The following is a 26,918-nucleotide window of genomic DNA, read 5'->3' on the forward strand; positions in this document are numbered from 1 at the left end:
GAGCTATAGGGGTTAAATTTGTCTAACCAACATCTAGTTTCCCTTTAAATGCTGTCCATTTTTTTCTGTGATACATGGAAGGGGAATGGCTGCCCCCATGTTGGATTTTTCACTCCACCCAACCCCCATGGGTGACTCCTGCCATAAAAATATATGTATGTTACTTTATCACCGATAGATCCCAGCATGTAATGACAGTGCAGCAGTATATACACTGATAGAACCCAGCATGTAATCAGCGGTATATACACTGATAGATCCCAGCATGTAATGACAGTGCAGCAGTATATACACTGATAGATCCCAGCATGCAATGACAGTGCAGCAGTATATACACTGATAGATCCCAGCATGTAATGACAGTGCAGCAGTATATACACTGATAGATCCCAGCATGCAATGACAGTGCAGCAGTATATACACTGATAGATCCCAGCATGTAATGACAATGCATCAGTATATACACTGATAGATCCCAGCATGCAATGACAGTGCAGCAGTATATACACTGATAGATCTAAGCATGTAATCAGCAGTATATACACTGATAGATCCCAGCATGTAATGACAGTGCAGCAGTATATACACTGATAGATCTAAGCATGTAATCAGCAGTATATACACTGATAGATCCCAGCATGTAATGACAGTGCAGCAGTATATACACTGATAGATCCCAGCATGCAATGACAGTGCAGCAGTATATACACTGATAGATCCCAGCATGCAATGACAGTGCAGCAGTATATACACTGATAGATCCCAGCATGCAATGACAGTGCAGCAGTATATACACTGATAGATCCCAGCATGTAATGACAGTGCAGCAGTATATACACTGATAGATCCCAGCATGCAATGACAGTGCAGCAGTATATACACTGATAGATCCCAGCATGTAATGACAATGCAGCAGTATATACACTGATAGATCCCAACATGCAATGACAGTGCAGCAGTATATGCACTGATAGATCCCAGCATGCAATGACAATGCAGCAGTATATACACTGATAGATCCCAGCATGCAATGACAGTGCAGCAGTATATACACTGATAGATCCCAGCATGCAATGACAGTGCAGCAGTATATACACTGATAGATCCCAGCATGCAATGACAGTGCAGCAGTATATACACTGATAGTGAGGAGACAGAGGACACACACAGCACTGGTGACGCCTTCCGCCCCGCCCCCTACTACTGCAGGAGAGTCACGTGACCGCTGCTCCGCTCCTACCTACTTCCGGGCTCCAGTCACCTGACACGGTTCCCGTCACATGACAGTGTTTCACTTGTCAGCTGTGTGTCGCTGCGGAGGTCACGGGGAGCGGAGAAGCATCACGTAGTCTGTCCGCTCCTGGCGCCGGTACCGAGCCCGTGAGGGAGGTGAGTGAGGCGGACCTGTGTGAGTGGTGCTGTGACATCTGCCGTAAAGCGGTAATGGCGGCTGTGCGGCCTCCCCTGCCAGTGCTGGCCTGTCCTTGGCTGTCATGGCTCCTGTGCCTGTGATGGCCCGTTCATTTGTCATGTCGCCAGTGCTGAGTGTAGAGTATGCACCAATGTATGACTGGGCTGGCTATGTCCCTGTTCTCACTGTGTGCGATAATACCCTTCGCTGCAGATAGAGGAGCTGGCAGTATGTGCATCCCAGTATGTGCCATTCCCTCCTCAGGCTTCCTATCCTAGAGCTGGGGGCAGGGAGGTGTAGTTTACATTTCTGTAATACTACAACTCCCAGCATGCCCTGACAATAGTATCATGTTGGAAGTTGTGGTTTTGCAGCAGCTGGAGATCATTGCTGTAAGGCAGTATTCTCCATCCTGTGGCTCACCAACTGTTAAAACTACAACTCCCAGCATGCCCTGACAGGCTGTGTATATATGGGGATAGTTGTAGTTTTGTAACACCTGGAGAGCCAGAGATTGGGGATCAGTGGCCCGATGTGTTCTCGCATAGGGGGGATGGATCCTGCCCATAAGAGTGTACAGGGACAGTATACAAGATGTACCAGTGCCCGTCCTGCCTCTCCTCTACCCACTACGGAGTAGTCAGACATCTGCAGCATGTAGCTGAGATCTGTAATAGGAGAGCGGAGTCCTGCTACCTGTCATAATATATGCAGGGTCTCCTACATATAGCCATGTAATGCCTCAAGGTGCAGGCTGGATGGCGGCCGTGTAATGGAAAGTATATAGGTGATGGACCTGTGGTCATACGGATCAGCTAGACCCCTCCTGCTTCCGGCATGCATGTCAGGATCCATGACAGTGTTGCACAAGACGTCTTGTAAGTATCATTGTGCTTCATCAGGCTTGGGGAACCTTTGGCCCTCCAGCTGTGACAAAACTACAATTCCCATCATGACTTCGCTTTGGCTGTCCAGGTATGATGGGAGTTGTAGTTTTTTCACAGCTGGAGGGCCAAAGGTTCCCCATGCCTGTTCTACATGAATTGGGCAGTAATGTAGTAGGAGCCACAGTTATAACCCTAACCGCCAGTGATTCCTTGGGTTGGCTGTACGTCGTGCACCTTTATTCCAGAATGTCAGCAGTTTTATGTTAATGTCTCGCTGTATTGCAGTCAGTTCTGTTTCTTAGGGTAAATTCACACAGGGCGGAGGTGCTGCTGATTTGTGCAGGTAAAATCTGCAGTGGATTGTAGTGCAAATCAAATGGGGAAGTTTTTATAAAATCTCAGTTACACATTAGAGAAGTTTCCTGCCTGGAATCAGATCAGTGTTGCATAGGAAAATCTGCATTAAAATCTATACAATTCTGTGTGAAGTGAAATTCTCTAGAACAACTAGAAGCCTTGCTTGTATGGGGAAGCATGTTGTAGTGTAAGACACCCAATGATTGTGCTATAAATTACAGCTGGGAATAAGCCACAGCCGATCAGTGTACAATACATGTGAATGTCATTTTACAAATCCTATTTACTTGCTGTAAATGTTTTCCATGTCCATGATGGTCTCGGCACGGATTTCATCTCTTTTAATGTTGGATGGGGGGGATCCACATGTGCTGCAGGTACTCAGTGAGATCAATGTCAGATTAGAGAGTCAGAAGCCATGTAGTTTCACCTAAAAAAACTAACCTGTCTCCCATTGTTTTCAGTGTAGGGCAGGGAGCTGTCTAGAAAAAGTCACTGCATTCCACACAGTCCCACTCTGATGCTACCATTGAAATCAATGGGAGCATTAGGACAGGCCCACTTCATGCTAATTGCAGATTAGAGAAAACCACAGCTTAATGTTGTACATGGGCCTGGTATGTATAAGGTGTATGCCTCTGTGCACATGCCCATAGTCTTCTAAAACCTCCAGTATATGCATGGATGTGATAACACATACATTCACACGTCTGTAGTGCTGTCTGCAGTGGCAAATTACGGACAGCAGCTAGGACCAAAACATTTCAATAGCCCAGTTCACACGTCCATTCTTGTTTATGGGGCTGTGGCCCATACTGCAAAGAAGGGCAGGTCCTAGTACGGACCTGCGGTTGCAGCATGGATCTCTTTAGTCTATGCAGAAGTCTGTGAACTGCGGACCTCTACAGATGCACATTTTTGCTTTTACAACAGATTTTCTTCTGCATGGCACAATGTGAATGGAAATCACTGGGAAAGAAGGGTGACAACCAACATGGCTGTACCTCTCCGGATAGTTGTCACCCAGCTTTCTGAGGCTCCGAAATGACCAGCAGAGCCTGTTTACCTCTATCAGGCTATGATAAGTAGCAGTGGATCCTCCATGTTCCCCTCCTCTCTGCCGCTTGTATAAGGAAGGGAAATGTGACTGTAATAAAGCATGTGAGCCTGAGATCCTGTAATAGAAGCGTGCCCGTCATCCTCATGATACAATGCTGCCTTTCATTAGAGGTTTTTTTTTTATCCCCTCTTTCTCTTAGGACGCTTTAACTTCTAGCAAGCTCTTCCAGGCCGGAATTGTGCTCCCATAATCCAGAGTCTCCTGCTTCTTACTTGTTAAAGGTAAGACAGGGGGCCGGAAGGAACCAGAAGCAGGCAGAACAACATGGCACTCCCTGCAGACGGCTGTTTACAGATAACAGACGACTTGTTGTGTCATCACAGGACTCCTCAGCTTGTGAAGGACATGAGCAACGGCAGGGATGTTATGTCATTCATACCTATTAGTCTGTTCTTGGTTAATGGACGCCTCCCTGTCATGGGACCATGTAAATACTGGACGCTGAGAAGACTGTTCTAGTACTGTTGAAAAATAACATGTCCATGAAGTTAAATGCAATAAAAATATATACAGACTGCCACTTCCCCGGTAAAGTGCGTGTAAGTTAGGGGCCTGCCAGCCCAGCAGCAATGTCCAATGTAAACCCACACACAAATGCGATTGCGTTTTTCTTTTGCTTTTTATGTGCAAATTTTCAGCATACATGTTGTAAACATTTTCACCTCAAGTGCAAAATTCGCTTGTAAACGGGGAAGAAGATAAAAGTCCACGGCTCACATGGAGCTCTTACTGTCCTCTCGGAGCTGGGTCTTGACGTCCGCGTTCACATGCTGCGACGTTTCGAGTGTATTCACTCTTTTTCAAGCATGCTTGAAAAAGAGTGAATACACTCGAAACGTCGCAGCATGCTTGAAAAAGAGTGAATACACTCGAAACGTCGCAGCATGTGAACGCGGACGTCAAGACCCAGCTCCGAGAGGACAGTAAGAGCTCCATGTGAGCTGTGGACTTTTATCTTCTTCCCCGTTTACAAGCGAATTTTGCACTTGAGGTGAAAATGTTTACAACATGTATGCTGAAAATTTGCACATAAAAAGCAAAAGAAAAACGCAATCGCATTTGTGTGTGTGTTTACATTGGACATGAAGTTAAATGGCAGCTATGTTGTGACTGAATAGACTTGTTTCAGTGATGGGACAATGCATTGCTCTTCATGCTGCATACAGATCTTGACACCTTATGGCTTGTTTAGTATTTTGTAACAGAGAACTCCATCTTGATTTTGCAATCATTGCTGGGACTTGATGCCTCCAGGGAGAAGGGGAAGTTATAGTTTGTGTATTACTGGTGTGTGTGTGGCTGCTGGGATGGCTGTAGCCATTCAGCTACAGCAGGGCTTATTCTCAAATATTCATGGGGAAATGGGCACAGGGTGACAAGACTTACCCGATGTAATCCCTGAAAGAGGTCCCATTGAGGATTACCCCCTGATCCTTATGTGCTGTTGGAGCTGCAGGAGTGGCCTATTGCTGGGGCATTGCAGGAGTAGAAGCTGGGTTGGAATGCTGCGTCATGAGAGTGCTCAATTTCCCGGCTGTGTCTATGTGTCTTTATATATGATTTTTTGGGAAATTGTAAGTGACCATAGTTCTGTGTCTTTAGGAACTGAAACGTGAGGATGGACATCCGAGGTGCTGTGGATGCTGCTGTTCCCACAAACATTATTGCAGCCAAAGCTGCTGAGGTTCGGGCCAACAAAGTGAACTGGCAGTCCTATCTACAGTAAGTACACCAGCTCCATAATGCTGGGAGATGTAGTCTTCTGGTATGTGTAATATTCAGCAGTGCAGTTAGGCTGGGAACATGTAGTACTTTGTCTTTTTTGGCAATTTATTTCCATAGTGTATCTGTTTGTATGCAGTACAGTGGCGGGCCCTTCATTGTCAAATTATCTAATCCCACCCTTACTAATCTGAAACGGCTAAAATGTTTGTGATGTAATCTGCATCTCTTTCATCTGAACAGATTTCAGAAAAATATATACACTTTATTTTTTCAGAAAAAACATAACTTAACATTTCCACTAAGACATAACTAGTCAGATGTTATTTTCTATTCAGTCTCCTTCCCGCAGTTTTGAGCTGCTGCTTTCTGCACACAAAAGACACAAAAACCTGTGTGTGAGCTTTTCTCTTTGTCCCCCCCCCCCCCCCCCCTCCATTTCAAGACTGCTGATTTAAACTGGTCCCTGGCTGTATCTGCAACTTTTTAGCTTCTTGTAATGCCAAGAGGGTTACACTGAGGTCAAGTTGTAATGCCAGGAGGATTAATCACAGTGAGTTTATTGGCAACTTGACCTCAGTGTAACCCTCCTGGCATTACAAAGTTGTAGATAGGGACTTGTTTACATCAACCCTCTCGAAAGGTAGGGGGAGGAGGCTGTTGAGAGCAGAGACTGACTAAACAGCTCAGAAACAGTTTTACGTATCTTTAGCAGAAAGCAGAGGTTGGCCACCACCTGCAACCTCCTACTCCTAAAGTGATTTTTTTTTTTCCTGGACAACCTTTTTAATTTTACAGGCCTTTTGAAATAGGCTTGTAATATAAGCCCTTGGGAAAATCAGCTGACCAGATCCCTAATGCTGCCAGGCTTGTTATGCTCTGCCCCCACCTGTTTAACACAAGCTGCAGGGGAGGCAGAAGTGGTAAGAAGATGTACAGTAAGGGACATTAAATATGGGGAGGTGGAGGCTAACTACATAGTGGGGATGTATATAGTATGGGGAAGAACTACAGAGGGAGCAGGGAGGTATGCAATATGGAGGCCTAACTACAGGGTAACTTAAAATATAGGAGCCCAATAACAGTGGGACATACAGTATGGCGGTAGAGTGGAGCCACAGTGTAAAGGGGCATACAGAATTTCTCCAAAAATAAGACCAACCACAAATATAAGCCCTAGCCTTTTTTTTTTTTTTTTTGGAGAATAAAATAAGACGGTAGAAATGGAAGAGCATAAAGTGTGTACGTATAGGTGGGTACATTTCATGTCATTTATATAACTTTACATTGTCGGACTGCACAGTTTTTTATTTATTTATTTTTAATGTTTTGACATAATGGTGACTTTTTTTTCCCGAAGATTTTGGCTGAAATCGGTATATCATGTCAGGCCCAGCCTCTCCTATGCTTGTTATGATTGCCATTGTGATACGTTGCGTGTTGCTTCCCACTACAAAAGGACGTCATGTATGTTTACTTTTCAACACTGTTTTTGATAGTAGGGATTTACTAAGACCAGTGTTACATACAAAAGTTTTAGGTAAATCTTGTGCTATATAAGCAACTCAGGATTTATTGAGAGGACACCTTCCAATAAGGGTACGTTCACACTGAGTAAAACAGGCGGAATTCTGCGGCGGAACTTTCTGCCGTGGAGTCCTGCCTGTCTCAGTGTCGTATAGCCCATCTATGGGAGAGCGTACGCTCCTCCACAGCCGCCACTCTCAGCTCAAAGTGACAATTTACTTCTTCAAGTGGAGAGCGGCGGCAGCACGGGAGCTCTCCTATAGAGAAGCAGTGTCACACTGAGGAAGGTGGGAACTCTCTGCCGCGGAATTCCACCTGTTTTGCTCAGTGTTAACATACCCTAAATGTGGTTCATGTTGCAGCTTTTAACTATTTAAGCAAAACCCTGCCTATGTGAAGAGCACAGCCTAAAATGGAAAAGTAGCTATAAAGAAGGGTTTATTGTGTACATTGCATTACACTCTTGAAGTATTGCCGAAATCATTCCCATTTCTCCTTACATCCGCTTACTAATGTAAAGACTACATATCCCATGTTGCAGATCGCACCTGAGAAAGATCTCCCAGCAATCATTGTTGGCTCAAAGGTCTGACGCTGTGAATGCCGTTTAATTTTAGTGTTGGTACAGTACAACATGCATTATACAGTATATTACTTGGCTTCTTTCTATGTTGATTCATAGATAACTGTAATTATGTTCAGCTATACTCTTGCAGCATAGTGGAAAGCAGGTTCTAGTATCCTTGTCACAGAATAACTGTTATCTAGGGATTCAGCTGGTTGTATACAGAGAATATCAACATTATGATACCAGTGTTTTAGGGCTATGCTTTGTTATGCTAATTCTAACACTAGTCTAGTACCAGACTGGATGCATCTGGTAATATGGGGGCTTTGGGCCCTATTCCACAGTAACTATAATCGGCCTGATTCGGCCGATTATCGCTCTGTGGAATAGAGAGAACGATCAGCCGATGATCGTGTCATCGGCTGATCGTTCATTTAGGGTACTATTTCACGGGCCGAGGAGGGCCCGATCAACGATGTAAACGATGTAAAATCTGCTAGATCGCCGCTCGTTTACTGGGCCTATTCCACGGCCCGATCGTTGAGCGAGGGCTCGTTACCGATGTCCTTGCAGCCCTTGAAGCATACATTACCTGTCAGGTCTTCTGCTCCCCTCCGTCTTCCTCCCCGGGTCCGTCGCGCTCTAGCTTCAGAATGGTCTGTCAGCTGACAGGCCACTCAGCCAATCACAGGCCACGGGGGTCCCGGCCTGTGATTGGCTGAGCGCTCCTTCAGCTGGCAGGCCATTCTGAAGCCAGAGCGCGCGGGACCCTGGGAGGAAGACGGAGTGGAAGGCCTGACAGGTAACGTATGCTGCTGCTGCTTCTCAAATTGTCGGTTGCCCGCCGTGCACAGCTATTCAACCGTAGCGATGCGCGGTGGGGGAACGAGGATTTTAGGTCTGGCCCTAAATGAACGATCAGCCAATGACACGATCATCGGCTGATCGTTCTCTCTATTTCACAGAGCGATAATCGGCCGAATCGGGCCGAATGGGGACAATTCGGCTGATTATCGTTACTGTGGAATAGGGCCCTTAGGGCCAGACCTAAAATCATCGTTCTCCCACCGCTCATCGCTACGGTTGAATAGCAGTGCACGGCGGGCGACCGACGATTTGAGAAGCAGCAGCAGAATATATTACCTGTCAGGTCTTCTGCTCCGCTCTGTCTTCCTCCCCGGGTCCCGCGCGCTCTGGCTTCAGAATGGCCTGTCAGCTGACAGGCCACTCAGCCAATCACAGGCCGGGACAGCTGACAGGCCATTCTGAAGCTAGAGCGCGCCGGACCCGGGGAGGAGGACGGAGCGGAGCAGAAGACCTGACAGGTAATGTATGCTGCAAGGACATTGGTAACAATGTCCCTGCAGCCCTCGCTCAACGATCATCGGGCCGTGGAATAGGCCCAGTAAACGAGCGTCGATCTAGCAGATCGGCGCTCGTTTACATCGTTGATCGGCCCCTCCTCGGCCTGTGAAATAGTACCCTTTATCTCTGGTGTGTGAAAAGGTTTGTTTTGCATAATCTACTGTAATCTCATCTGTACTGTAGTGTGGATGCACAGTCCTTGCGTACATAACACACACCATCCCCGCCATGTCAGAGGTTATGTATATCTGTCAACATCGCTGCCTGGACTTGTTGGAATAGCGCTCGCCTAGACTTATAATGCATTCAGAAAGTCTTCAGACTTTAAGACCCAATAATGGCTAAGTAAAAACTGAATGTTAGAAATATTTGCTAATTTATGAAAAAGGGTAAAAAAAAAAAAAAGTTTTAAGAAATATGACACAGCCTCCCTTCTCTCCTCTCTTTTACAATTAGAACATGTAAACATATTTTGTACACAATAGCGTGCACAATTGTCCAGTCTGTTAAGCTATTACAATACTATTCCAGAGGTAAAAGTGCCAGGATTGCAGCATTTTTTTGTTACATTATTAGGAAAATAATAATATATATGTTAAAGAGGACCTGTCACCCCGCGTGCCAGGGTGACAGGCTTCTGACCCCCCCGTTAGAGCCCCCTATACTCACCTAATCGCGCCGGGTCCCGCTTCCTGAGCCGGTCGGGTGACTGAGATTTCAGCGCCCGAAGCCCGGTGCGCGCGCTCACAGGAGAGTCCGATGCTCATAGAGAATGAATGGTGAGTCTGATGCTCCGTCATTCTCTATGGGCATCGGACTCTCCTGTGAGCGAGCGATGAGGTAAGTATAGGGGGTTCTAACGGGGGTCGGGAGCCTGTCACCCCGGCACAGAGGGGGTGACAGGTCCTCTTTAAATAACATAAAAACTAATAAAAACTAGAAATTGTGGCGCAAGATGTGATACCCCAACCAGCCCTGTAGGAGATAAAATCACAGCACCATTGCTCTTAGAAGGCAAGGGGAAAATAGGCAAAACACAAATTTGAAAATTTGGCTCCGTCCTTAAAGGGGTTGTTCAGCGAAAAACTTTTTCTTTCAAATCAACTGGCGTCAGAAAGTTTATATAGATTTGTAATTTACTTCTATTAAAAAATCTCAAATCTTCCTGTACTTATTAGCTTGTTGATGTCCTGCAGGAGATGTTGTTTTATTTTCAGTCTGACATAGTGCTCTCTGCTGACATCTCTGGCCAAGACAGGAACTTTGTCTCAGTTTTCTATCAATCCCCATAAAAAACCTCTCCTGCTCTGGACAGTTCCTGCCTCGGCCAGAGATGGCAGCAGAGAGCACTGTGTCAGACTGAAAATAAAACAACATTTCCTGCATGACATATAGGAGCTAATAAGAATAGAAAGACTTGAGATTTTTTAATAGAAGTAAATTAGAAATCTATATACCTTTCTGATACCAGTTGATTTGAAAGAAAAGGTTTTTCGCTGGACAACCACTTTAAGGTGTAACTACCAATTTAACCCCTTCACGTCCATAATACGACTATATACGTTCCTACTGCACATGCCCCATGCAGTAGAAACGCATATATATGTTCCTAGACTGAAGGGGCTTTAAATGTGTGTGGGACCGTTTCAATGCAGGTGGTCCTGCAATATCATACCAATAAAAACCAGAGATCATGGTGCTAAAAATGTCACCCCAACCAGCTCTGTAGTTGGAAAAAAAATAAAAGCGCTATGGCTCATAGTGACATGTCAGAAGTATATATCAGTCGGGGTCCGGCTGCTTAGAACCATTTGGAACAAGTACTGGCGTCACAGAGGCCGAACCCTTTACAGCGCTGCAGAATATGTTAGTGCTATGTTAGCTACATAGAATCTAATGCTTGCAGCCCCTCAGGTATGATGAATCCTCTTAATTTGTTTTATTACTTTGGATCCTGTCCCTCGAGTCTTCACCTATGTCACTTTATTTCCAGCTTCTCCCAGCAAGGAGTGAGGCCATTGCAGATGGCTCTATAGTCTGTGATTCACCACATCAGTGCCAGGCTCAGTTTTATTTTAAAAAAATTATAATTGTTTGATGCAATAAAACGAGAAAATGATATGGAGTGTTATTTCATGACAATACAAAAGCAATGCTGGTTACATTCTCACCAGTATAATCCTCACCATCTCCAGCACCACCATTCTGCTTCTCCTTGTCAGCATTGTTTACTATACTGCACTCATGACACAGCCATACACCGAAGACACTGCTGCAACTTATAACTAGCCTCAGCGGTATATGGGACGCCATAGCTGAGGTCAGTGATGCACAGTAAACAAAGCCTAGCGTTTTGGGTTCTTATGGTTTTTTATCACAGTTCCTAGCGGTGGACACATTTTAAAATAATCTTAAAATCCCTTTAGGGTCTATTCACATTTACAGGATCTGCAGCAGATTTGAAGCTGCAGATATCAGTTCAATTAAATGACTGAACACAGTATAAACTCTCATGCAGATCCTGTACATTTGAATGGCCCCTTATCATGTACCATGTTTGCCAGAGATATGATCAGGGGCATAGCTAATGACTCCTGGGCCCTGGTGCGAGAGGTCAGGTTGGGGCCCCTCCCCTCCTTTCACGACCAAGTGATGCTATTGGGGTGTATATATAATATCTAATTATATATACACACACACACACCAAGACAGATATTACCAATAACACCAGAAAATATTATCACTATACATATTACCGCCATACTGTTACTGACCAAATCCTGTATACTAAGACCAATATTACCAGTATATAGGAAGGAAATATTACCGCCACATCACAACCATCACCACCATATTGTTGCTGTCCAAATCCAGTATACTAAGACCAATAAAACACAGTACCAGATAGCAAATAACAAATAATTCCACCACATACTGACTAACACCATTGCTGCTACTACCACCACATACTGACTAACATCACCGCTGCTACTTACTAATACCACCACATAGTAACACCACCGCTGCTACTGAGTAATACCACCACATACTGACTAACACCACCGCTGCTACTAACACCACCGCTGCTACTGAATAACATCCACTGTACATATATCACTGCATCCAGTCATATAGAGGTAGACGCAGCTCCACACAGGTTCTGTACGCCATATACATCACAGTGCAGTTACATCAGGTGACTCACAGAGGGTGTCTTCTCTGATTGGAGTTCTTCCCTTTTAATCTTCTCCATCCCTCCTGGGCCATCATAAGAACTTCTGAGTCACGAATCCACAGAATCTGCTGGACAGACATATTAGGCTCCTCATTCTGGCGCCATCCTCATCTTTCTACACAATGCACATTTGTATTGGCCCATTTAGTGGGTAGGTTGACTCTATGTACCCTTATAGTGTATGCCCCCCTATATGTAGCCTCCTTATAGATGGTCCCCCTCTGTGTATCCCCCTTATAGTATATGACCCCTACTATGTAGCCTCCTTATAGATGCCCCCTCTGTGTATCCCCTCGTTATAGATGGTCCCCTCCCCCCTCCTTATAGATGGTCCCCTTTCCCCCCCCCCCTTGTAGATGGTCCCCCCTCTTTCCCCCCCCCCCTTGTAGATGGTCCCCTCTCACAACCCCCTTATAGATGGTCCTCCCTCCCCCCCCCCCTTTATAAATGGCCCCCTCCCTCCTATAGATTTCCTTCATGAAAACAAATAAAAACAACACACTCAACTCGCCTAACAACGCGCTCCCTCGGCGATCCTCTCCTTCTTCAGCCTCCGTCTGCCCCCGGATCATGCACTGCTGCTGGGGGTGTCGCGTCCTATCCCCGGCAGCGCGTGCATCATAGAGTTCCCTGTGCGCCGAGGCTGGGACCTCCAGCACAGGGAGCGTCTCTAATGTGCACTTCCTGTGCCGGAAGTAACAGGCGCACAGGGAACTCTATGATGTGCGCGCTGCCGGGGATAGGACGCGACACCCCCAGCAGCAGTGCATGATCCGGGGGCAGACGAAGTAGGCCTCTTGTGACCGCAAGCAAAACAATGCTTGCGGTCACAAGAGTGATTGATGAGGGGGGGGCCCCCTCTTGTAGCGGGCCGGGTCGCAGCAGCGACCGCTGCGACCCTGGTAGTTACGCCACTGGATATGATGATGTGTTCAGTTATGTAGTTACTACATCCATATATACAGCATCAAATCTGCAGCCAACATTTGAATTCTCCCTGACTGTTGTACACTTGCTTCCCCCCCTTACAACTAAGACAACTAAGGGTTTCTAGCTTCTTTATTGTAGATGTTAGCCCTATTGTCCTAGTTCAAGTTGCTGTTCCTAGTTTCAGGTTTAGCTTTTGTATGTATCCTGCAATACACATTGAGAAAAAGAGTTTTGATCTTATTTCTGCCTCCAGCTGATTTCATCCATACACATTAGACAACAGTCTGACAGCCATCTCCCCGGCCCCCCATCTTTAAACATGCATGCTTGTATCATTGGGGAGCAGGGAGTACGAGATGCCTGGAAGCTGCTTTTCTGCCAGAGGATGAAAGGATTGGCCATGTATAATTCTAACATACCCAACCTGTCTCTTTCTGACATGAGACTTTGAAGGACTGTCAGGCGTACCCATTACACGTTGGTCTGTTGGCTGATGTTGGCCCCTTGTTGATGACTCCGTATTTATGTGTATAAATGCTCTTCATTGCTTATCTGCTTTGTGCAATTGTTAAGTTGCCCAAATGGGGCTCAGTGTTTATTCTGGCTGTTTTATTATTTGAATTTCAAAATTGTATTGTGTCTTCAGTCGTCAGCCACAAGAAGCGGACTAATACATGTAGCCTGGTATATATCTCCTCATTGCGGACATGTCTGCAGCCTGTTAGTTATTATGTAAACTAGGCTCAAGTGCCCAGGGGTGGGTTCCCTTGCAATGCAAGAGCCCAGGGTTATGCTTACCCTCTCCAGTACATAAGAGATAATGGCCTGGCAAATCCTGGACTCTTGTTGTGCTGGGGAACACTGACTGGGCACTTAAAGGGAACTCATCACCATGAAAATGCTACCTAAACTATCGACATCATGTTATAGAGCAGCAGGAGCTGAGCGGATTGATATATCTCTTTATGGGAAAAGATTCAGTATAACATATAATTTATTGATTGAAAACTCTGTTTCTATGCTAAGGAGTCCAGTGAGAGATTGGGTCATTGAGTGACACTGTCCACTGGACTCCCTAACACAAATGATCAAGGATCTTAGGGCCCTATTCCACAGTAACGATAATCGGCCGAATCGGCCCCATTCGGCCGATTATCGCTCTGTGAAATAGAGAGAACGATCGTTCCCCCACCGCGCATCGCTACGGTTGAATAGCTGTGCACGGCGGGCGACCGACGATTTGAGAAGCAGCAGCATACATTACCTGTCAGGTCTACTCCGCTCCGTCTTCCTCCCCAGGTCCCGCGCGCTCGGTCTTCAGAATGGCCTGTCAGCTGATGATCGGGCCCTCCTCGGCCTGAAATAGTACCCTCAGTCAACATGTTATATATCTTTGTGGGAAAAGATTCGGTATATCAATTTGCTCATCTCTTCCTGCTTTATAGCATGATGGTGATAGATCAGATAGTATTGTCCTGGTGACAGGTTATTATTATTATTATTAACAACAGGATAATATAGGTGCCCATACACCATGCATTAAAGCCAACTGGGGTGAAGGGTCAGGCCTACTAGATTTTTTTTTTTTTTTCCACCTGACCCTTTTTGTTCTTGAAGGAATACATTTGTTCAACAGCTGCCTTGCCACAACTTTCCCTTCTCCTCTCCTTAGGGCAAACATGGCCATATGTATAGGGAGGCCGGCAGATGTAATTGTTGGCCAAATGAATGTTTGAATGTTTGCCCAATAGTCATTGAAAATGTATGGCCAACTTTAGGGAGAAAGAGCCCAGAAAAAATGAATAGTAGCATTGTTATAGAACTGTAATCGATGCCTGAGGCAGAATTCTAGCTGATATAGTGAAAGATGATAAAATACTGGTCTTGTATACTGTCACCAAATTACTGATTAAAATTATGCAAAAATAAAGTACATTGAAAATTTCAGGGAGGAAACGATAATGTGCAGCTATATGTAAATCAGGCTAAATAGATTACTTAAACTTGCCATTCACCTTTAAAGGGGTACTCCAGCAAAAATCTTTTCCCCATTAATTGAAACACATTACAATCACCTATCTGCCCCCTTTCCTATCTTTTCCCTCTTCAACCTCCCATCAGGAGGTGAAGCAAACTCATTCTTACCTAATGACTATTTTTTGACAATGACATCATCTGCATAGGTACAGCCTCCTGGTTTGGGCTTTCCCATGATGCACTTTGTATCCTGTGATGTCTAACTGACTCTGTAAAACTGTTAGATGGCTTACAGCTTGCTCAGCCAATCAGAGCTTAGAAACAGTCATCTGACAAAGAGAGGCTGGCCTAACAGGGCTTTGATCCGCCTCCCTCTTGATGATGTCATTGTCACAAAATGGCTGCCACAGAGCAGCCTGGGGTCAACTGTCATTAGGTAAGAATGAGTTTACTTCACTTGAGGGGAGGAAATGTAGGAAAGGGAGGCAGATAGGTGAATGAGGCATATTACAAAGTTATATAACTTTTTAATGTGTTTCAGTTACTGGGAAAAAGCTTTTTGCTGGAGTACCTCTTTAAGGCTATGTTCACATGCTGTACAAATAACGGCCATTGTTTAACGTTACCTACGGCTGGAATTAATGATCACTGTGTACGAATGCAGCCTCAGATTATATGACCTTCTAATATGTATAGCGCCTCCAAACAGGGGGAGCCACTGATAGATAAAGTATTGGACAGTGACCGGCTCCAACCTCTCCACTGAAATTGTATGCATCGGTGGCACAGTCAACTGTGTGCTGTGTGTGTGGTGGGATGAAATGGTGCAAGAAATGACTGTCAACCAAATGTGCTTTGGTGCTTTTTTTTAAAAAAAATTTTAAATTTAAATCTATAGGGTTGTAGGTTGTAAGTCCTTGCAGGCAGGGTCCTTTCCTCCTATGTACCAGTGTCTCATTTCCTTTACTCATGTCTTTATCTTACTTTTTGTGTTACATTCTGTGTACTTTTACATTACATTATGTATACATCCTGTATGGTAATTCCAGAGGGCTATACAAGCAATAAGGGTTAGGGCGCTTTTAAAATAAATATTATTATTGGATTGAAGGTGAATAGTTTTGTCTCTTCTTCAAAAAAGTTATTAAGAGCTGTTCACACGCGCTTGTTGTTTTTCTGTTTCTATAGGTCTTTTTTCCGTTTGTAGTAGCCACTACCCTTTTGTGAGCATATCGGATAACTTTGGACTCTTACTTGTGGGAACCTGTGGCCATACAACTTAAGTTGATATAAGTGCAGTATTTAATTGAATTGTTTGTCCCAAACTGTACAACAGGTCACCCTCCGCATTGCCAGATTGCAATGAAGTCCCCAGCAATACAGTGAAATACTATATTGAAGATTGTCTTGTTGTACATCATTGGTATTTTATTTAAAAACAAAACAAAAAATCCACGTAATGTGATTCATAGATGTAACTGTGTGAAATGGGTTCTGTGTCGTAAAGCTTTAGTTCTGTTCAGGAGCGTGACCTATGTCCAGCTGTCAGTATGGATTGTTATGGTCCATGTGTACATTTATTATATAATCCTTATACTGAAATACTTTATTCCAGAGGTCAGATGATTTCAGGAGAAGACTGCGAATTCATCCTGAGGTTTGAAAAGTCCAATTCGGAGGAGAAAAAAGCCATATTAACCAATGAAGGCAATCAGGTAAGATGGCATGGTGGTACTTTACTGGGTATAGGGAGTCTGCAGACAGGGCACACAGTCACAATAGCTGCTGCTTACAGATGGGTGTCAGTGCAGGGAACCCCACCATGTTACAGCTATATCAGGGCAGTTTCTAGGTAATTTTGACTACAGGGCGAATCTTTATAAAAGCGCCCCCCCCCCCCCCCCCCCCCCAAGTGATTTATTTGGGTTGTTGCTAGAAAAAGCAGTGCATGTTTTATGTCAGTTACCCAACTTTTCTAAAGTCATGCAGTAACTCACAGGTGACGTCTTCTTTGATCTGAGGCGTCCCTTTCCTTTTCGTCTCCATCCGGCCCAGACCACCAGGAAGATTTCTTGAAGCTACAATTCGTCTCTTCTGGACCTGCCAGACAAACATCTTAGGGTCCGCACTTTTACAACTTCCACTTTTTTGTGTCATGTGCAGTAAGGCTAGTAGCTATGTGGGTTGTCCCCTGTATATAGGATGCCCTGCTGTGCCTTCCAAATAGTAATAATGTCCTCTGCTGTGCCCCCATATAGTAATAATGCCCTCAGTGTGCCTTCCAAACAGTAAAAATGCCTCCTCTGCTGTGCCTCCTATATAGGAATAATGCCTCCTGCTGGACCCACCATAGTAATAAAGTTCCCCTCCTGCCTGCAAATAACCTGACCGCCATCCCCAAATACACTACCCCACTTGACCCCCTCCACACCCACACACTATCCCCCCTGATCCCCCTCCTCCTCCACACACTATCCCCCCTTCTCCACACTATCCTCCCTGATCCCCCTCCTCCTCCACACACTATCCCCCCCCTTCTCCACACTATCCCCCCTGACCCCCTCCTCCACACACTATCCCCCCTGACCCCCTCCTCCTCCTCCTCCATACATTATCCCCCCTGACCCCCTCCTTCATACATTGTCCCCCCTGACCCCCCTCCTCCTCCATACATTATCCCCCCCCTGACCCCCTCTCCCTCCATACATTATCCCCCCTGACCCCCCCCTCCTCCTTCATACATTATCCCCCACCCTCCTCCTTCATACATTATCCCCCCCTCCTCCTTCATACATTATCCCCCCCTGCCCCCCCTCCTCCTCCATACATTATCCCCCCCCCCCCGACACCCCAACACACACACTTCCCCACTGGCTGCCTTCTCACCTCTCACCTGCGTCTGCGAGGTGAGTACTTCAGTGATAGTAGCGGCGCATCACCTACTGCCCGCCCGACATATCGACGTGTTCCTCCAGAGCAGGGCAGGTGCGTGGAGCCGCTGCGGTGCATGCAGCCAATCAATGCGTGCACCACAGCCGGCTGCACGCTCCCGCTCTGCACTGCGCTGATTGGATGAACACGTGCGGGCAGGAGGTGATGCAGAGAGGCGGCCGGGGCAAGTCTTAAACGCTCACATGAGCGCGGCAGCTGCAGACTGGGGTGGGGGGGGGGCTGCCGGGCGCCCAGGTGACGGTCTGGGTGTGGGGGCTCTGGTGCGCTATCCAACCAAGGCTGTGTGAGGTCCCGGGGGTGCCACCAGCACCCCCTAACTGTCCGCGCCCCGTGCCGTAGCCCGGCCCGCCCGGTGCAAGAAACGGCCCTGAGCTATATAAAAGATTATATTTCATTATTATATTATTACTTTGTATGACCCCAGCATGGATAAGTAGCATATACTGATGTGTATGAGGGGCCATTAAATAAATGGGCGTTATACTGTCCGCAATTACAGATCCATATTTGTGGACATTAGTATACTGATGTATGAAAGGGGCCCTCAGTATACAGTACCTACAAGCGCTTAAATGGTTGATTCATTTTAGTCTCTGTTCCCACTTGTCCAGCAATCCAGCTCCATTTTCCTTGGGCATGGTAGTAGTGTAGTTTTGGATGAAAAATCATTATAGCACAGCAATAATATTTTTTAAAATTTTTTAAAGTGTACTTGTCGTTTCAAAAAACTTTTTAAATAAATGGGTCTCTAGTCTGGCCTGGAAAATAGAAATGTGCCTCTGGTACAATATTTTCTTGTAAGTGGGGCTTCCTTTAATCAGTTGTGGAAGCTACAACAGTTTTTTTCTCCTTATTGTCACTGTCATAGTGCCCAGTAATCATCCTCATCATCATAATTGTCATCAGTGCCATGTAAGCAAATGGAGTCCTAACAAGCATTGGGGCACTCTTGCTTGTTAGGCTATGTTCAAACCTAGTATTTAATTAACATTAACTAGTGCTATATTTCTAGCAAATTGTAGAGCTGAATAAACACTGTGTGAACAAAGCCTTAGCTTTTCATTGTTCTACATGGCACAGATAACGGAACCCGATTGTGAAGGATCAGATTTAGAGATTATAGTCATGGAAGATTCCAGAATATAAGAAGGTCCAACAGCATCCGTGATTAAATAAATCCTATTTACATATCAGGGTACCATGTGCTGTTGGACTTTTCTTTGTTTTGCGTACTTTAAAATATACCTGCAATCATGCAATACTTAGTAGGTTTTCCATGTCCTAATGATACTTTTATGTACATTACATTTTGTTGGATAGATTGTAATGCTGTTGTTGAGGCTCTCTAGGAAACCACATTGATAGACTAATGTTAGCATAAGCCAGGCATGTCCAAACTTTTTTCGAAGAGTGCCAAATTTGATGAAGTGAACATGTGCGAGGGCCGACCATTTTACATGCTACATGCTATATGCTTTATAACACAGGCAGATAATAGCAAGCTGGATACCTGGGGGGCCGTAAAAGTTCGGAACGCGGGCCGCAAATGGCCCTCTGGACGGACTTTGGACATGCCTGGCATAAGCCCACTAACCAGCAGGAAGAATAGGGGGAAGTGCAGCAGCTTTATGTTGGTTGTGGGGGTTCCAGGTGGATCAGTGTCATGTTGTTTTTATATTATGCATTGCTGTTACTTTAATTTCATTTTATAACCTAAAGACCTTTCTCATATATTATGATATATATATTCTGCCTTTCCCTGACATGCCTGGCAGGTCTTTGTTTTGTTGAAGGATTGTAATGCTGTATTATGTTATTTACTTTTTTCAGTGTGCAAAAACTTTTATCAACTTGATGACACATATTTCCAAGGAGCAAACAGTCCAGTATATTTTAACTATGGTCGACGATATGCTGCAGGTACGTTCTTTGCGAATCACTGTCACAGACACTTCCAGTAAATTGTCTTTCCCAACAAAATCATTTATCACCTATCCACAAAGGTACAACTGCAGGTCTATTTACTGCGGTGGGGCTAATAGAAATTGATGCATGCCATCTTTTGATCACACAGGTATCAACTATCCTGTGGATATATGATAATGTTTTAGTGGGGAAAACACCTTTGAAGGGATATAACCACAAAAGTTAACGTCTAAGCTTTGTATTTTTTTTTTTTTTTGTATATAGAAACAAAAAAACAAAGTGCATAGGGTGCTTTTTGTGTAGAATACTATTTCATAGGGAAAAGAGTAAGTGAACGAAACAATATAAATCTGCACTCCCCTTTTTGTTCAGGCTCATAATGTAGTGATGAAAAATGGCCTCATATCTGTATAGATACTTGGGTGGCTGAATATAACCAGTAATAATTGCTTTATTTTCTCCACATAAAACAACAAAATGCTTAACCCCTTAGTGACCGCCATATGGGCTTTTTACGGCGGCTACTACTGGGCTTTATTCCGTCCCCATCAGCTTTTTACGGTGGGTACAGAACAAATTCTTCCGGCGCAGGAGCGCCGGTACCGAAGGGGGTCAGCTTTTTTTTTTTACCTGATCTCCTGCTGCAACTACCTGAAGAGGTAATTTACCACTCTGGGTAGTTTTAACCCGTTAAATCCTCTGTCAAGTCATGACAGCGGCATATAGCGGATTCCGGTCAGGTGCAGTAATATACTCATCTGATCAGAAGTCCCGCCCCGAGGTCTGGGCCTCCGATCGTCTTCATTGCAATCCCGGGTCCTTCTGAAGGGTAAAGCCTCTACACAGCCATGCGAGCCCGGATCATCCCGGCTGGTACTTAAGTACCGGCCGGATGATCTTTTGGCCGCAGGGTTCTGATGCGCCCGCATCAGAACTTCCCACAGCACATAATGAAGCAAGCAGCCGGAGCCACTTGCTTCATTGTGTGAACTGACAGGGTTTCCTATGGCCACAACTCACTGAATTGCGGCCGCAGAAAACTGACGTCAGTTTGCGGCCCCGTGCAGGATCCCAGCCGGAGTGTATAAGATGTGTACACGTTCCGTCCAGGATCCCATAGTAGCAGAGGCACACGTGTAAAGTACGGCCGATGGCAACAATGGCCGTACTTTTACGTAGTGTGAACATAGCCTAAGATATCAAAACGTCATACCTGGTATTAATAAAAACTACACATCTTCCCGCAAAAAATTAGCCCAAAGCCAGCTCTGTCGTGCTAAAGATAAGAACGTTATGGATCTTGTAATGTGGCGACAGTTTTTACCCCTTTTTTTTTTTTTCAGGAAGATAGTTTCTATTGTGCCAAAGTGGTAATAATATAAAAAAAAATAAAAAAAAAATTTGGTATCAACATAACCGTAACCCACAGAATACAATAGTTATGTTATTTTTACCGCATGTTGAATAGCGTACGTTTGATATTTAAAAAACAGCAAAAATTGATAATTTTTTATATTTTGATGATTTTAACAAAAAACACACTAGAGAGTGACCAAATTTTGCCCTTAATATAAAATGCAATATGTCACAGGAAACAATCTCAGAATCGTTGCATACATTAATGCATCATGTTGCTATAACCGCATACAGTGAGACAGGTCAGATTTTGAAAATTTAGCTCGGTCATGAAAGCCCAAACTAGCTGCAGCACTAAGGGTTATCCAGGCTTAAAGCGTAACTGTCATGTTTTTTTTTATTGCAGAAATCAGTAGTATAAGCGATTTTAAGAAACTCTGTAATAGGTTTCATCAGCCAAAAAAGCCTCCTTCTGTACTCAAGAAGCAATCTCCCAGCCTCCCCCCCCCCTGACTTCTTATCTGTGCATTATCAGGCAAACACGTCTTCATTACAGAGAAGCCAGTGAAGACGGGCTCTGCTCTCTCCATTGTAAGCCTATGAAGGGGGGAGGGGCTGAGGGAGATGAGGGAGCAGGAAGAGGTGACATGAGGGTCAGCTGTTTGTAGACTCTCTGGGCAGCTAAAACGCTAAATTCAGGTGTCAGAAAGGTCAGTGCTTATCTATGAACTTACTGAGAGAAGATTGCAGGGTGTTGGTGCTGTGCAGGACTGCTCCGTGCTCAGTCACTCCTAACAGCCCCTCCCCTCTCCATAGCCACATAATGGAGACAGAAATCCTGCTTCATTTGATGTGAGGGGGGAGGCTGGGAGATTGCTTTTTCACTACAGAAGGAAACTCTTTTAGTACATAAAACCTATTACAGAGTTTCTTAAAATCGCTTGTACTGTTGATATTAAATGTTTTCAGAAAAATGACCCTGAAATGACAGTTACGCTTTAAGAAAATATTTTTTCCCCTAAAAACAATGCCTCTCCTGTCCTTAGTTTGGTGGTTTTGCAACTCCATTCCATTAAAGTGAGCTGAATTCTGATACCGCATACAATCTGGGGACAGGGGTGGTGCTGTTTTTTTTTCCACGAAAGTAGCAACTTTTTTTTTTTTTTAGTCCTAGATAACCCCTTTGACAATGAATTTGTTTACTGCCTATGTGCATTTTATCATGAATTAAAACGTAAGAAGAACAAGAACAAAAACATACAGATAGGTGAAGTGCTGTGTAATCTGTGTGCGCTATACAAATAAATAAATGGATCTATCCCTGAACGCTAGCTCTAATATCAGACACCGTCAAATCCCTATAAATATTACTGTCATAACCCTGATCTGCAGACTAACCTTAGCAGAGCATTAAACAGACACAAAGACCCAAAGACAATAGCAAGACTCAACAAAACCTGAATCAAGAATCTAAGCAACTAGATAACTGAATAAATAGCAGCAACTTCAAAGTACAGACACACGGGCTAAACAAGAAAAAACTTTGAGCAAAGTAGACTAGAACAAAGGTTCTAGAAAACTCACACAGCCTGGAAATGCATGCACAGTCCTTACACTATAATCCGCACCGTACTGTAAAAACCGGTGCAGGTTAACCCATTAGAAACTCCACTGTAAACTAGCTCTGAGCTTAGCAGTCATTATTAGCTGATCATGACTGGGGGCTGGGAGATAGAGGCAACTGTCCTAAAAAAACTTATAGACAGGAGATACCTGCTATTTGCAACACTTACTATTACAGATCTCATATCCCTGGAAGTCTTTATGCCTCTCTTCTTCTTCCTAATTTAAATATACAGTATTGATCACCCTTGAATGAAATAATCTATATAGTATATATGTATAGTGTTATGTTGCAGACACTATAGGTTATTAGACATCATTATTATTTATCAGGAGTATGATTGTGGATATATGAATTCATCCTTGATTTATTGATTCTGGAGACCTCCATAGTTATAATGTTTCCTGGCTTGAGACCAAATTGTATAAAATGAATATTCAGTCACATTATTGCCGGAACGCTGCTGCCGTTACTTATCTGTTTGACTAATGATGACAGTTTAATTAATCTGTAAACAAATGAGCGGAGCTGAGCTTCCAATTACGGTGATTGATGTGCTTTAATAGTGAGCATCAGCCCCATTCATTGTGCACAATGCACCCACCCTTTGCATTTCCACTCTGCAAACTTTTACTTCCTTTACCTATAATAAGGAAAAAGACTGCAAAATTAATTATTGAAAGGAGAAATTTAATGCAAGAAATTGAGGCCTGTCAGATAATTAGAGAATTTGTGTTTATTGTTAATGATAAAGGAGAATTTAAAGGGAGCCTCTTGTGTAGCGTATTCTTCCCTTACCAGGGGCAGTATAACATAAGGACAGATATGCTGTTTCTAGTAGAGTGATAAGGAGAAATCTGTCACTGGTGGGTGGGTGGCTGGGTGTGGTTTTTTTCTGGCCATATGAAACAATGTGTCCTTCCCCATGTTATGCTACCTTAAAGGGGTACTCCGGCGCTGAAAAAAAACAATCAATCATAAACATAGTTTTTACATTCACCATCCCTCCGGAGTCTGTCTCCGTTTGAATTTACCGCTGTTTGCAGGTCCCTAAAGCTCTAGTTGGTGGCTTCATTTTTTCTTTACTTCCTGGTTTGGGCTTTGCCATGATGCACTTTGCCTCCTGTGATGTCTAACTAGCTGAAGGGTAAAGCCTCTACACAGCCATGCAAGCCCGGATCATCCTGGCTGGTACTTAAGTACCGGACGGATGATCTTTTGGCCGCAGGGTTCTGATGCGCCCGCATCAGAACCTCCCACAGCACATAATGAAGCAAGCGGCCGGAGCCACTTGCTTCATTGTGTGAACTGACAGGGTTTCCTATGGCCGCAATTCACTGAATTGCGGCCGCAGAAAACTAACGTCAGTTGTTTGCGGCCCCGTGCAGGATCCCGGCCGGAGTGTATAAGATGTGTACACGTTTCGTCCGGGATCCCATAGTAGCAGAGGCAATGTGCACACACGTGTAAAGTACGGCTGATGGCAACAATGGCCGTACTTTTACGTAGTGTGAACATAGCCTAAAAGAGATCAAAACGTCATTTACATGTAATACCTGGTATCAATAAAAACTACACATCTTCCAGCAAAAAATTAGCCCAAAGCCAGCTCTGTCGTGCGGAAGCTAAGAATGTTATGGATCTTGCAATGTGGTGACAGTTTTTACCCCTTTTTTTTCTTTTCAGGAAGATAGTTTCTATTGTGCCAAAGTGGTGGTAATAATAAAAAAAAGGTACAATTTTGGTATCAACATAACCGTAACCCACAAAATACAATAATTATGTTATTTTTACCACATGTTGAATAACGTATGTTTGATATTTAAAAAACAGCAAAAATTAATTATTTTTTATATTTTGAAGTTTTTAACAAAAAACACACTAGAGAGTGACCAAATTTTGCCCTTAATATAAAATGCAATATGTCACAGGAATCTCAGAATCGTTGCATACATAAATGCATCTTGGCGGAATCTGTTTCCGTTTGAATTTCCCGCTGTTTGCAGGTCCCTAAAGCTCTAGTTGGTGGCTTCATTTTTTCTTCACTTCCTGGTTTGGGCTTTGCCATGATGCACTTTGCCTCCTGTGATGTCTAACTAGCTCTGTAGAACTGTTACATGGCTTACAGCTTGCTTAGCCGATCAGAGCTGAGCAACCTGAGTCATCTGACAGTCTAACGGGGCTTAGACCCGCCTCCCTCTTGATGATGTCATTGTCACAAAATGACAGAGCAGCCTGGGGTCAACAGTCATTAGATAAGAATGAGATTACTTCACTTCCTGGTGGGGGACTGAGGGGGGAAAAGATAGGGAAGGGAGGCAGATAGGTGATTGGAGCATATTACAAAGTTATATAACTTTGTAATGTGTTTCAATTACTGGGAAAAAACTTTTCTCTGGAGTACCCCTTTAAGCAATCATAACCTATTGCACAGCGAGCATAACTAAAGGGCCAATGTTCATATGAAAGTTATTCCGTAAAAAAAGAGTTATTTTTAAATAATCACTGGTTAAGATGGTTATTATTAATAGAGGTTAACCTTTGGATATTTTGCTGGGGCCAATCGTATACAGTATATAATTTTTTATTTTTTTTTGTGTAGACTGCTATTGCCGGACAGTCCATGTGCAGTAATCCACCGCCTACCCACTACATGTACAGTTAATCTATAAGGCCACCTTCAGAGCAGTGGGTTACAGTGCTTAAGCTGCTTCATGATGAGATGACTAGAGATGAGTGAATCGGGTTCGGGTTCTAGTTGATCCGAACCCGAACGTTCGGTATTTGATTAGCGGTGGCTGCTGAACTTGGATAAAGCTCTAAGGTTGTCTGGAAAACATGGATACAGCCAATGACTATATCCATGTTTTCCACATAGCCTTAGGGCTTTATCCAAGTTCAGCAGCCACCGCTAATCAAATGCCGAACGTTCGGGTTCGGATGGGCTCGAGGTTCTCTCATCTCTAGAGATGACACATTTGCTAATTTTGGGAGCTAAAAGGGTAGTTTAAAGGCTGCCAATCACAGACCCGAAGTTGACCAAAGCTAAAAAGAGTGTAAACATAAGTCCAGTGTTTCCAAGGTAGTCTTTTGATTGACGGACCTGGATTTGCAATAACAATAGGTTTGTTTTTAAGCAGTATAAAAATGAGTAATAATAAATGTATATTGCAAACTTGCTTTATATCACATCTACTGTTGATTTAGATTTTGAAAGTTATAACAACAGTGACACTTTTACTTGTCTGTTATCTGCTTCCTGACCACCTCTGGTGGCCGCAAACAAGCCTGAGGGGCAAAGAGGCCCTCAAACTAAAGCTAGATTCAGGTCCCAGAGGTGGAACCTGCCTGAGAGGCGCCCCGTAGTTGTAGGTGACTCCCAGCTGGGGAGGCAGTTTTCACTAATGTAAAATGATCTGCATAGTCCTTTTGCTGTTTGCAAAAATCTCCATTTTAGCAACATTATTTAATTTATTTTGTACTTTCTTTATTACTATATAGAGCTTGGGAGATTGGTGAAAACTAGCCCTAGCGTTATTTTCAGCTTTTAAATGGATTTTCAATACAGATTGTGAGGCCCAGGTACCCTCTTGCTGAGTCTGGTGAGCCCCAGGCATTGCCTTGGTATGTTGGGTGAGGCTCCAGGTAGAGAAAGTTTGAGAAGCACTGCTATAGTATAGAGGATAGGATATGCCATAATTGTTTCAGATGTCCCTTTTAACATTCTTTCCAGCAGTGATCAGAGACATGAGACACCTCACTAGATACCAGAGTTTTATGAAACATAAATATAATAATCTTATATATAACAAACAAACATATTCTGTTGGGGGGATGGGCGACAATTAGGAAATGTGTTATAAGCAAGAGGTGGAGAGAGACCTACTTCAAGCTCTCACACTTTGCTTTATATGGGTTTCATATTCTTCGCTCTCAGACCTTCCCAGATAGGATTACAGAA

At 44.1% G+C, this 26,918-nt stretch overlaps 1 protein-coding gene across 2 annotated transcripts in view; it reads left to right on the forward strand.

Moving 5' to 3' along the window:
* Positions 1-1,242: 1,242 nt before the first annotated feature.
* The window catches only part of ATP6V1H (ATPase H+ transporting V1 subunit H), a 123,440-nt gene continuing 97,764 nt past the window's right edge, over positions 1,243-26,918 (forward strand). For both annotated transcript variants that reach the window (XM_069960039.1, XM_069960040.1), the window contains exons 1-5: positions 1,243-1,389; positions 3,915-3,996; positions 5,378-5,497; positions 16,715-16,814; positions 19,882-19,971. In XM_069960039.1, the coding sequence (XP_069816140.1) occupies positions 5,394-5,497; positions 16,715-16,814; positions 19,882-19,971 (294 nt within the window). In that variant the 5' untranslated portion in view covers positions 1,243-1,389; positions 3,915-3,996; positions 5,378-5,393. The remainder of the gene's footprint in view (positions 1,390-3,914; positions 3,997-5,377; positions 5,498-16,714; positions 16,815-19,881; positions 19,972-26,918) is intronic.

This window comes from Dendropsophus ebraccatus, chromosome 2 (assembly GCF_027789765.1).
Source record: "Dendropsophus ebraccatus isolate aDenEbr1 chromosome 2, aDenEbr1.pat, whole genome shotgun sequence".
Lineage (NCBI taxonomy): Eukaryota > Metazoa > Chordata > Amphibia > Anura > Hylidae > Dendropsophus > Dendropsophus ebraccatus.